The 13,223-nt window shown below is 42.7% G+C and overlaps 1 protein-coding gene across 1 annotated transcript in view; it reads right to left on the bottom strand.

The window, feature by feature from the left end:
- The window catches only part of LOC126458156 (ATP-binding cassette sub-family C member 4-like), a 382,852-nt gene that overhangs the window by 322,885 nt on the left and 46,744 nt on the right, over positions 1 to 13,223 (bottom strand). Inside the window, exon 2 of the mRNA XM_050095019.1 lies at positions 7,842 to 7,952. Coding sequence (XP_049950976.1) covers positions 7,842 to 7,952 — 111 coding nt within the window. The remainder of the gene's footprint in view (positions 1 to 7,841; positions 7,953 to 13,223) is intronic.

The raw sequence follows: 13,223 nt of genomic DNA, 5'->3' as shown, positions 1-13,223 counted from the left end.
GTATTCCTATCTTTTCCAGAACATTTTATATTTCGCGCTTTCATCAATCAATTGATGTATTTCTTATACTGTCCACGAGTTCTTCGCAGTTACCTTCCCTGTATCTATAGTAGATTTGTCTGCGCAGCTTCTGTGATTCGCCTTTTAGGGATGGTCATTCGCCTACAACAGAGCTCCTGCTGTGATATTGGTTATAGCAATATCTATAGCCTCGTAGAGCCTAAATGCACATTATCATTCTTCAGTACTCTTAGTATCCCATTTCCTTAAACATTAATTCTCCGTGGTGATTCTCTTAAAGTTTAGCCTACTCTAGATCATTACTAAATTCTGATGTGAGTCTATGCTGTGTAATGTTCCTGGGTACATCTTACACTCCAGCATTTGATTTCAGGAGCTGTGTTTAACCACGATGTAATCCAACAGGTATCTTTCCATGTTTCGACGCATTTCCCAAGTACATCTCCTTCACTTTTGATTCTTGGACGGTGTACTTGCTATTGATAGCTGAAACGGACTGTAGAACACATGTAGTCTCTCTTCTCTCTGGTTCCTACTGCCGAGCCCGTAACTACCGTAACTCTCCCTTCTATTCCTTCCCCTGCTGCAGCGTTCCAGTCGGCCATGATTACTGTATTTTCATCTCCTATTTTCTCTTCATCATCTGTTTGTTACTATTTGCATGAGTACCTGAACTGACATCGGTTTGCTGTCGATTCTGGCTAGAATAATCCTGTAACTGAAAGGTTCATAGTAACTCACTCACTGCACTACATTTCTCTCCGTGACAAATTCTACGCCCGAAACCATTTTCTGCTGCCGTTGATGATGTCGATCATTCATCTGACTAGAAATCCTAATCTTATTTCCAATCCACTTTACGGATTCCTTTGAATTTTCCTTTTGCATGTTTTCTAGCGTACCTATCAAATTCAGGCATCTTGACATTCCATGCTGCGATTAGTAGAAAGTTATTGTTTCGTGGTTTTTCGATGCTTTGATTATGGTTACATATCTCTTGACAATCTCTTCCAGGAAATCCTCATGGTGGTCTAATCTGGGACTGAAACTTCCTGGCAGAGTAAAACTGTGGATTTGATCGAAACTCGAAGTCGGTACCTTTGCCTTTCGCGAGCAAGTGCTCTACCACCTTAGCTACCCAGGCATGATTCACAACCTGTCCTCACAGCTTTACTTCCGCCGGTACCTCATCTCATACCCTCCAAACTTCAGAGAAGCTCTCCTGCGAAGGTTGCATGAATATCGCTCCTGGAAAAAAGGTGTCCTAGTCACACATGTTCCGCAGGAGAGTTTCTGTGAAGTTTGGAATGTAAGAGATGAGGTACTGTCGGAAGTAAAGCTCTGGGGACAGGTCGTGAGTCGTTGTTGGGTAGCTACTAAAGGTGCCAGAGCACTTACCGGGTAGGGCTTAGATCCCGAGGTAGAGTCTCGCAGTTTTAATCTGCCAGGAAGTTTCATATAAGCGCACACTCCTCTGAGGTCATCAGTCCCCTAGAACTTAGAACCACTCAAACCTAACCAACCCAAGGACACCACACACAGCCATGCCCGAGGCAGGATTTGAACTTGCGACCGTAGCGGCCGCGCGGCTCCAGACCGTAGCGCCCAGAACCGCTTGGCCACCCCGGCCGGCGCCGTTGATCACCCCTGATTCTTCCACCATTAATGGTAGCTTCTTACCCCAAGGGCAAGAGGAGGCCCCGAACTGATATCCGCCCATTTTGCAAGATGAACAATAATTCCTTCTTCCGGATGTCTTTGAGCGCCATTGTTGATCATTTTAATTCAGTGTCTAAGCAATGACTAGTGCGGAATCCAGGACCCCGGACATTCTGATTAGTAGGCAAACACTGTATCCCAAGACCATAGCGCTGTTGTTTATGTAGTACGAAGAGCTAAATAAAAAATTCTAGCACCTTTAAATCGTTGTTATTAGTTTGTAACTGCATAAGACAGGTTTTGATAAGATTAAGAGCTAATCAGATTTCCGTGAAGCAGTAACAAACTTAACCTGCCATTATCTTGACTGCCTTCGGTCACTCACCCCGACAGCCTCGGTCATTCATTAGCGGAAATCAGTCGACAGGACTCTGCCATATCCACAACTCCGTAACGCAGCAACGCATTACTAAATTACAAAGCAAGGAAATGACCAAGTAGTCACTGAGATACTTTTCTTTAGAAGTTGTATTTCATGCTGTATTCGAGAAAGCTGATGACCTCGTTGGCTGGTTTATGTGGCGTATTTTGTGATGTGGTAGAGATAAGCGTTCCATTTCGTATTGAAAGTACAACACACTGCTTGAAGATTTATGTACTCAGCGTATTCCTCAAAATATGAAATTTAGGAAAATGAAGCGGCAGTAAAAAGGAAAAATGCCCATTCGCGTGGAGGAGGAGGAGGAGACTAGTGTTTAACGTCCCGTCGAGCACAAGCTCGGATTAGGGAAGGATGAGGAAGGAAATCGTCCGTGACCTTTCAAAGGAACCATCCTGACATTTTCCTGAAGCGATTTAGGGAAGTCACGGTAAACCTTAATCAGGATGGCCGGACGCGGGTTTGAACCGTCGTCCTCCCACTTGCGTGGGTGACGTCGCTATCAGAAATGCAACCATAACAGATGTCATTATCCGAATCCTGATGGTGAAAACGTTTTCATTAACACAATCTGGCTGCGAGGGGTACCGTTGGTAAACATTGGACTGTGTTTCATTAACATCCAAACGTTTGCATAGTATTTTTATGAGTGCGAGTGCAGTACTCTCTTGATAGTGAGCTTCCGTCGACTGGTGAACACTGAGTTCCCTTGATCCACTAAAGCTTTTCAGGAAGACTGCGCCCTGTACAACATCCGGTTTCCGTCCTCTTCCACTCGTTCTATATACAGGATGACAATTATTGAACTATATGAAATAAAATCGTCATGACTTCTGAACGGTTCGCGGTAGGACGTTCAAACTGCACGATTAGCAGCGTGGCATAATGGGAATTAATATGCGCATGCGCACACGCCTTCTTGTTGTCGGCCATTTGCAAGTGAAACTGTCACGTTGCAGCGTGCCTAAGTGTATAGCGCTTGTGAACACCTACTATGCGAGCAATAGTATAGCCCACCTGCGGCTCAAAGGAAGTTTGCAACCGAGTTCAAGCTGAAGACAACCGGTCAAAGTATGCTAACAATCAAGAATCTGATTCACAAGTTTGAGAGAATGGGTTGTGTTCGTGTTGGCAACATCGGTCGTCCAACAAGGGTGAAAAGGCCTGAAAACATCGAGAACACACGCGCTGTTTCAAACCAGCCCTAGGAAATGAGACACTGCAACAAATCGATGTTGAGAACCTGCATCTCTTTCCAGACAAAATTCAAACTCATCAGCCATTAAGCCCCAGGGTCATGGAACAGCGGTTGTGTTTCGCGAACACTATTTTCCACAGAATTGACGAACAGGACTTTGTTGTGAATATGGTTAGGTTTAGAGACAAAGCCCAATTTAATTTGGATAGGTTCGTCAATAAGCAAAATTGGCGCATTTGGGGGACCGAGAATCCTTATTTCGCGATCGAGAAAGCTCTTCACCCTCAAACGGTAACTGTGTGATGTGCAATGTCCAGGCACAATATTCCTTGTCGCGGTGACTACCGAATGGTACGTGAAGGTTTTGGAATCGCTATTCGTCTGCGCCACATTATCGCCAACGATGGCAGGCATATCGAACATGTCATAACCTAAATCGGAATATCTGTAGTGACGTTTACATGTTTAATAAATTGTATGTACGCCGTAGGTTGTAACTAATTTCCCTTTTTTCATATAGTTCAATAAATGTCACACTATACATCTATACGATTCGTAGGCCTACACACTACTACACTGTGAAAACGATTGTAAAGGACAAGCACATGCAGAAGACGCTTGTTTGGCACTTGACCGACAGGTCGTAAGAGTGTAATGGTTCAAATGGCTCTGAGCACTATGGGACTTAACTTCAGAGGTCATCGGTCCCCTAGAACATAGAACTACTCAAACCTAACTAACCTAAGGACATGACACACAAGTCCATGCCATAGGCAGGATTCGAAACTGCGACCGTAGCGGTCACGCGGTTGCAGACTGTAGCGCCCAGAACCGCTCGGCCACCCCAGCCGGCGTAAGAGTGTAATGGCAAGCAGCCTGCAACGACGGCTCGTCAAGCAAAGTAACAAGAAATTTCCGACTGATCCATATTCAAAGCTACAAATACTTTCCGATTGGCATCGGTTTTAATCACTGCTCGAATTTTTGGTTTCTGACGAGTGTGTTGCTTCGATATGATATCGGAAGCACTCTTGGGCTGTGTAGCTAACACAGCAACCGCCTCCTTCGCGTCCCGCAAGGGCCCATGTGTGCGCTCTACCACGCCGACATAACATCTGAACACGGAGCTCGCTCTCAGCCGTTTATCATCAATAACTGGAGGATTGCCATCCAAGGAGAAGTACTGGCAGACTTGTGGCACGTGGACACTAAGGGCAATTGCCGCAGCTGAGCGTCATTTTTAGCGGGCGTCTGTTGTTATTCTGTCAACTTAAAAGGGCAGTCAAATGGAAACGATACTTGGAAAAAAAGGGAGCAAACTGTTCATTATTTTGGAACCGCGCGACTGCTACGGTCGCAGGTTCGAATCCTGCCTCGGGCATGGATGTGTGTGACGTCCTTAGGTTAGTTAGGTTTAAGTAGTTGTGAGTTCTGGGGGACTGATGACCACAGCTGTTAAGTCCCATAGTGCTCAGAGCCATTTTTGTTCATTATTTCAAAAGTAATCCCCATAACACTTAATACAGTTATCCCATTATGAGACAAGATGCCTTCACGGAAAATGTTTGCGGTTGTCTACAGAACCAAAACTGCACGAGGGCGTGTTGAAAAGTAATGCCTCCCATAATTCAACCCAATTTTTAATATGAAAACTCTTAAAGCTTTTTAAGTAAAACAAAGATTATTAACATTCTAAATCCTTATTCCTCATTTCTACATGTATATTTCTCATCAAAGTCACCTTGACTGTGAAAACATTTCTCCCAACGAGAGGCCAGTTTGTTGATACAGTCAATGCAGAACGTTTGATTTTGTTGGCGGAGCCACAACATCGCCTCTGCTTGCGCCGCTTCATCACCACGAACATCGAGTCCTCGAAGGAGTTCTTTAAGTTTTGGTAATAGACATAATTCGGATGGGGCCAAGTCTGGACTTTATGGAGGATGATCAATGACAGTGAACTCTAGAGGTCGTCGGATCGTTGTCGCTGCACTCGTCTGCGGTCTGGCATCGTTACGCTGAAGTGGAGGCTGCTCCACGTGTGGACGAACTCATCGAATTCGGAACTTGATCACAGCACGCTGTTTCGCACGGACTGATATATTTACGTTGCATACCGCCGTGTTACACACTCCAATTTTGAGGCCTCTAGTGGCAGAGGTCTGAAAATATGCAGACATGAAGAACAAAGATGTAGAATGTTAATAACGTTTGATTTATTTAAAAATCTTTAACTGTTTTCACAAAAAAATTCGGAGGTACTGCTTTTGAGCACCCCCTCGTGCCCAGGGTGTAGCTCTTCGTCCGAAGAAAATCAACGGCTATGAATGAATGTGTTCCTTCAGGGACCCAAAAATATGGAAATCGCAAGGGGAGAGATCTAAACTGTATGTAGGATGTGTAAGGGCTTATCAACGGAACTTCTGCTGCGTAGTCGTAACAACCTTTCCAACATGTGGGCGGGCACTATCCTACAACAGAATGGTGCTGTTCGTCAACATTTGTAAGCATTTGGTGTCAACGAAGGGAATGACCGTCTTATCTACTTTTTTCCATCTGTTTCCTTCGTCTTGACTGCCGTTTTACATATGCCCGAGAAGCACGTCGTTTGGATTTGGTATACGACTGTCCCGGAACTTCGCCTGCTATTTGTAACTGTAGAATTCACGGGCAAAGTGGGATTATTGAGCAGCAGTCATCGACACTTGTTGGGCTTATGTGGTGAGCACCTTAGTGTATAGACTGTATGAACAGTCATTCAGAACTATCCGCTGTGCCAGAGGGTCCTTTATATTACGTGCTTTAGGCTTCGGTTAATGCCAGTTTTATTTGAAGAATTTACCGGTTCCAACTTGCCTAGCTTACACTGTCCATGCCACAGTTATATCCATCAGGTTTGAACATGATGTGTAATTTACGAATTTTATTTTTGCTGGCCTTATGTGATTTGCTTTTGAACTCAGGATTAAGTTCAATACTTGCTGTTATAGTTGAATCATTGTGGCCGTTGTGTTTAAATTTTATTTATACATTGTGTTAGGAAAATAGCTTGAGTCAAATGCATTCTATTTAAAGAGTTCAAATAATATTTCTCTGATGCAGATAAAGTTTATATTTCACAATTTTTTTTTTTTTTTTTACAATAGCCCATTCGTTGCTTTGGTCGCTGGGCTGACAGGTGTCATTTGATGTCTTCATTAAAAGTTCTGTGGGGATAGATGTAGTCTATTTTTCTTTGGAACTGTGTTAACTGAAATGTTTTTTCTGTCTATTTTAGTAAGGCCTCAATTCTTACTATTGTTACGTAACGTCACCACTGTAAACCTTCACTGAAAATTACTTTAATTTCAAATATTAACGGTTTTCTGGCAGTCTTCTTGCATCTACTTGTGTTTGTTACATTTCGTGTGTTAAATAAAAAATTCATAACAACATTTTGGGAAACCAGAATGAGATTTTCACTCTGCAGTGGAGTGTGCGCTGATATGAAACTTCCTGGCAGGTTAAAACTGTGTGCCGGACCGAGACTCGAACTCTAGCCGGCACGGTAACTCAGCATGTTCGGCCAGAGGGTTATCTGCCCTCTGTAATAAAAAAAACTGAGTTAATGGATCAAACAACGAACTGAAATGGGCGTCTTGCGACGTCCGCACCGAGCAGATGAAACGAACGAAAACGAACAAAAATGAGATTGCCGGCACGGTAGCTCAGCGTGTTCGGTCAGAGGGTTAGCTCCCCTCTGTAATAAAAAAACTGAGTTAATCGATCAACAACGAACTTAAACGGATGTATTACGACGTCCGCCCCGAGCAGATGCAACGAAAAAAAAAGAAAAAGAGTTGGTGGAACACTTGCCCGCGAAAGGCAAAAGTCCTGAGTTCGAGTCTCGGTCCGGCACACAGTTTTAATCTGCCAGGAAGTTTCATTTTGGGGAACGTTTTAAAAATAAATTTATCTTTTTCCGGATGAAGTGTTACGTTTTTTTGTGGTCTGGCACCTTACCACTGCCGTCTCGCTTGCTAACTGTGGAAGTGATATGTGTATTCGGTGAAAGCTGTTGAAAGAGAAACTGAAAACATTTTAAATGTAGCGCTACAGAAGAGAGTTAAAAATTAGACGTCAAGTTATAGTAGGCACTGAATAGGCACTAAAGAGAGTGAGTAACGGAAAAAGTCTATAAAATTCTAACAAAAGAAAAGTGAAATTTCTGGGACATCTTCTCGAGCATCCAGGTTCGCAGAATTAGCTAACTTGGGAATGGAGGAAGAAATAGAGGAGAAGAACCGCAGGAGAAAACACAAATATTAGAAGTTGCAGAACAGACGGAGGACGATATCGTCCAGTCGAATGACCTAGTGTGAATGAGATTCTGCAAAGTTTTGGGCACATTGGCTGCGAGGCAGAATTGATTTGTTGGGAATCTCAATATGCAGCGCGTGACGGGATCTATAATTCATGATTCAAAAGATTTATTCACCGAAAGTAAAATATTAGCGGTTTAGAAAAAGGAACTAAAACACTTACCTTTCTAATTCGTCCCCTAGTGTGCCTGTTATGTCTTCCTCCAAAGTGTCGTACAGATCGTCCTCTGTTATACCCTTCCTGAAGCTCTTCCATATCAGCGGACGAAGCCAGCTGCAAGAAAAAGAAATAAAAAAATCTTCTTTAGTAACAGAATTTCATTGTGTCATTGAATGTAATTAACACTTAGAATTATAGTTTGTGCCTGAACGTAAGGTGTTTGGCAGCAGGCACTTCTTATTGTACTAAATATCTTTTAGTTCCTTTCATGGATGAAGCAGAGGTTTACATCCCACTGCGCGAGCTGCTATCGATCAAAATTTACTTCCACAGCCCATAAAATTAGTGAATTCAACGCGGAAAACCAGTATTTTTTTATATTCTAAGGAGAATATACCAAGATAAAAGGAGTATTTCATCGCGTGTTTGCGAGCTCGGATTTGCCTCCATTTCTGAGGCACTCATCTGCTGATCAACCAACAAAGATACTATCTGCATTGTCATTCTTCGTATACTATCAGTTTTACTGCTAGATCAACCAAATATTAATTCCAACCAACTGAGTTTTATCCAGCATATGGTTCACAAGCATTATTTTTCGTACAGTCTGAAATTTCCCCGTATCTCAACAATGAATCGAAGTTGCCTGTTTTGTTTTCTCGTGACTGATCGTATGTATCCAACACGCCTTAAGGTATTACTGCAAAACAGTTCATTTCTGCTTTTTCTTAAATCGCTTTGATCTTCCGCTTTTTCTCTGTTCGGTGAAAAGAGATAGGTTACGAAATGACCGGTACGTTCTCTGCGTTCTGTCATTTACCGCCTCGTGTTTCATTTGTGTCATTATCGAATTCCACATAACTATGATGCAGACTAGTATTACTAAACTTTCATTTGAGTCATTGTCGAATTTCACATAACTGTGGGAGTGGCCGCGCGGTTCTAGGCGCTACAGACTGGAACCGCGCGACCGCTACGGTCGCAGCTTCGAATCCTGCCTCGGGCATGGATGTGTGTGATGTCCTTATGTTAGTTAGGTTTAAGTAGTTCTAAGTTCTAGGGGACTGATGACCTCAGACGGTAAGTCCCATAGTGCTCAGAGCCATTTCAACCATTTGAACATAACTATGATGTAGACTAGTATTCCTAAACTTTCATTTCTGTCATTGTCGAATTTCACATAACTATGATGCAGACTAGTATTACTAAACTGCATGAGAATAGTAAACTAAAAAATGATAGGGTTGAACTTCAGGCTGACAGAAAATATATTATCGACCGTTTTGACTAGATGACTGCGTGCTTTCACTGGTAGCAGTAAATAAGAATACCGGTACCCAGTTTCGATCTCTCGCATCCTTTCATTTTCCTAGTCATAGACTAACAACGCAAAGGCAACAATACGCAAAACTGAACAGGCATTCGCAGCAATCATCCACACGTTACAGGAGCACACTCAACCATTCATTGATAGATCATAGGACTGCATCACTAGGATTCTATGAACATGAGTTCTTTTACCGGTGCCATTTTCAGAAGTATAATTGTATGCTGCTGTGGGGACTGGTACTAGCCTACGTTCATATTCACCGCCTCCACGTGAGCAATATATAATGCACTGGATAATATTCTCATCTGCACCCCAAAAAGGGGATATCTATGTAAGGTCTCGTAAAGTATTGAGAGACCTTATTCAAATGTCGGCCATTTCAGGTACTGCAGCAACTTTGTTACATTTTCTCAGTAGCCAAACGAGCTTGTTACGAGTTGTTCTCCACTTCTCTGCATACGCTTAATAGCCTAATCTGATATTGTTCACATAGCTTCTACACTCGAATAATATTCCATTACAGGCCGTACGAGCCTTGTATAAGAAACGTGTCTTTCGTATACGAAGTATGGACCTTGCCGTGGTGAGGTGAATTGCGTATCTCAACAATACAGATAGCTATACCGTAGGTGCAAACACAATGGAGGCGTATCTGTTCAGATGCAAGACAAGCGTGTGGTTCCTGAAGAGGGGCAGCAGCCTTTTCAGTAGTTGTAGGGGCAACAGTCTGGTTGATTGACTGATCTGGTCTTGTAACATCAATCAAAACGGCCTTGCTGTGCTGGTACTGCAAACGGCAGAAAGCAAGGGGAAACTGTAGTCATCATTTTTCCCGAGCTCATGCAGGTCTACTGTATGGTTAAATGGTGATGGCTTGCTCTTGGCTAAAATACGAGGGTTGTCCAGAAAGTAAGTTCCGATCGATCGCGAAATGGAAACCGCTGGGAAAATCCAGTTGAGCTTTGTACAGAAGTGCTGGGCAGTGCCTCTAGTATGCCAGTCGATCGTGTTGCGTCGCTCTTTTCAGTTTTGAGTAAACAATGAGCACGTAAAGATGCGTAGGGAATAGCATCTCCGGCCAGGTATGAGGGCCTGGTAAGAGATTTCGCCTGTGTCATGCAGCCCACACAACACAACTGTCGAGCAGTTCCTTCTTCATGCCAATTCTCGGCCGCACACTGCAGGGGCAATGAAGACGCTCCTGCAGCGTCTCCGATGAGAAGTGTTTGATCATCCACAATACAGTTCGTAATTGGATCCCTCTGAGTCTCATCTCTGATCACAAAAACCGCTGGCTATGAAGACAAACTTTTTCCACAGACAACGAGCTGCAGACCAGTGCAGATAACTGGCCGAAAGCACAGGCGGCTGCTTTCTACGACGAGGATACTGGAAAGCTGATACAGCACTACGACAAAACTCGAAGCTGGAGCGGCGACTATGCAGAGAAATAGGTGGAAGGTGTTCCTAACTGTTTCAAATAAAACGCTTCTGGTTTTCACTGTGGTTTCCATTTCGCGACCGTTCGGAATTTACTTTTTGGACAACCCTCGTATTCTGGAGGTAAAATAGCCCCCCATTTGAATCACCGGGCGGGGACAACTCAGGAGGTTGACATCATAAGGAAAAACAAACCATGTAATCTATGGGTCGGAGCGTGGAATATTGAATCCGTTAATCTGTCTGTTAGATGTAGTAGGGTTTAGTGAAGTTCGGCGGTAGGCTGAGCACGGCTTCTGGTCAGGCGAGTACAGCGTCATAAATACAAAATGAAATAGCATTATACAGGAGCTGGTGTAATAATGAAAAGAAAATAGGAATGCAGGTAAGCTACTATGAACAACATACCGAGCGCATTATTGTAGCCAAGACAGACATGAAGCCAACACCCACCACAGTGGTACGCGTTAATATGACAATTAGCTTCGCAAATGATGTACAGATTGAAAAAAATATGATACGATAAAAGAATTATTCACATAGTTAAAGAAGAGAAACATTTAATTGTGATGAGGGATTGGAGTTCGAAAGAAGGAAAAAGAAGATAAGGGAAAACTGTAAGTGGATATGGAGTGCAGGAAAGGACTGGAAAACGAAGCCGCCTGGTAGAGTTTCGCAGTGAGCATCATTTAATTATAATACTTGGTTTAAGACGCTTTTGACAATGTCGACTGGAATACACTCTTTGAAATTCTGAAGGCAGCAGGGATAAAATACAGGGACGAAAGGTTATATACAACTTCTTCAGGACCCATACAGCAGTTCTACGAGTCGACGAGCGTGAAGGGAAGCAGTAGTTGAGAAGGGAATGATACAATGACGTAGCGTATCAAATGGTTCAAATGGCTCTGAGCACTATGGGTCTTAACATCTATGGTCATCAGTCCCCTAGAAATTAGAACTACTTAAACCTAACTAACCTAAGGACATCACACAACACCCAGCCATCACGAGGCAGAGAACATCCCTGACCCCGCCGGGAATCGAACCCGGGAACCCTGGCGTGAGAAGCGAGAGCGCTACCGCTCGACCACGAGATGCGGGCGACGTAGCGTATCTTCGATGTTATTCAATCTGTACATCGAGCAAGCAGTAAGGGAAACTAAAGAAAAATTGAAGAAGGAATTTAAGCTCACGGAGAAGAAATAAAAACTTTGAAGTTTGCCGATGACAATGTAATTTTGTCAAAGATAGCAAGGGACTTGGAAGGGCATTTGAATGGAATGGACAGTGTCTTGAAAGGAGGATTTAAGATGAACATCAACAATAGCAAAACAAGTGTAATCGAATGAAGTCAAAGTAAACTAAAGGATGTCGGGAGAATGATATTAGGAAACAAGACACTAAAAGGAGTAATGAGTTATGATGGCTGAAGTAGGGAGGACATGAAATGTAGACTGCCAACAGCAAGAAGCGTTTCTGAAGACGAGAAATTTGCTAACATCGAATAGAGATTTAACTGTTAGGAAATCTTTTCTCAGGTATTTGTCTGGAGTGTAGCCATGTATGAAGTGAGACATGGACGATAAACAGTTTAGACAGTAAGAGAATAGATGCTTTTGAAATATGGTGCTACACAAGAATGCTGAAGATTAGATGGATAGATCGTGTAACCACGTAACCAATAACGAAGTACTGAATAGAACTGGAGAGAAAACAAATTTGTGACATAATTTGGTTAGAGAAAGGATCGGTTGATATGACATCAAGGGATCACCAATTTAGTACTGGACGGAAGTGGGTATTCAGAGATGAAGAGGCTTGCATAGGATACAGTACCTGTAACAAACCAGTCATCGGGCTGAAGACCACAACAACGATACGTTTTCGAGCGAAACGACAACATAGTGTCCTACCAACGAATGGAAGATTAACATTTGCTTTACTTACAACTGATCGCATGTGAACCAGCCATTATCTCCATACATTGTTACTCGCAGGTATTTATATCTCGTAATTGGATTCAGTTGTCACTCATGTAGTCAAAATGAAGCAGATTGTGAATCAAATTGTCATTGCGTTAACAGTTATTGCCAGTCTTTGTACAGTCTGATATCTTGTAAGAAATTTACTAGATATACCTGTAATTTACGTCAGTTCAGACTCAGCTTACAACTATCAGTACTTGCTCATTCATTCTTACTTAACATAAAAAATCTGCTCCAATCACAAATGTCTGAGCCACACCCGAAATTACTTCTCTGGCCTGGATGATTCTCCGTCTAGGAGAAGGTGTTGTACTGCTAGTATCAGAAAATGCTCATTCTAGTCTAGACCTACAAGAACGTACTTTCCTTAGCAGATGTATCTGAAGTAATCGAATCCGCCTAGATAGTGTCGGTTTTGTTAATATATTATATGCGAAGAGCGGAAATTAAATTTCACTTGAACGATGTTTTCGGAATCCACGCTCGCGGCAATAAACAATGTAGATTTGTTCCAAGGAAGTAAAAAAGTCTGAACAATGAATGTATACGAGATTTTTGCAACAGATGGACGAAAATGATACCAGCAATGGAGCCCATCAGGATTAATACCTAAAGAGCTGACCTTTT

This window comes from Schistocerca serialis, chromosome 2 (assembly GCF_023864345.2).
Source record: "Schistocerca serialis cubense isolate TAMUIC-IGC-003099 chromosome 2, iqSchSeri2.2, whole genome shotgun sequence".
NCBI lineage: Eukaryota > Metazoa > Arthropoda > Insecta > Orthoptera > Acrididae > Schistocerca > Schistocerca serialis.
This window is presented reverse-complemented; position numbering and strand designations above follow the sequence as displayed.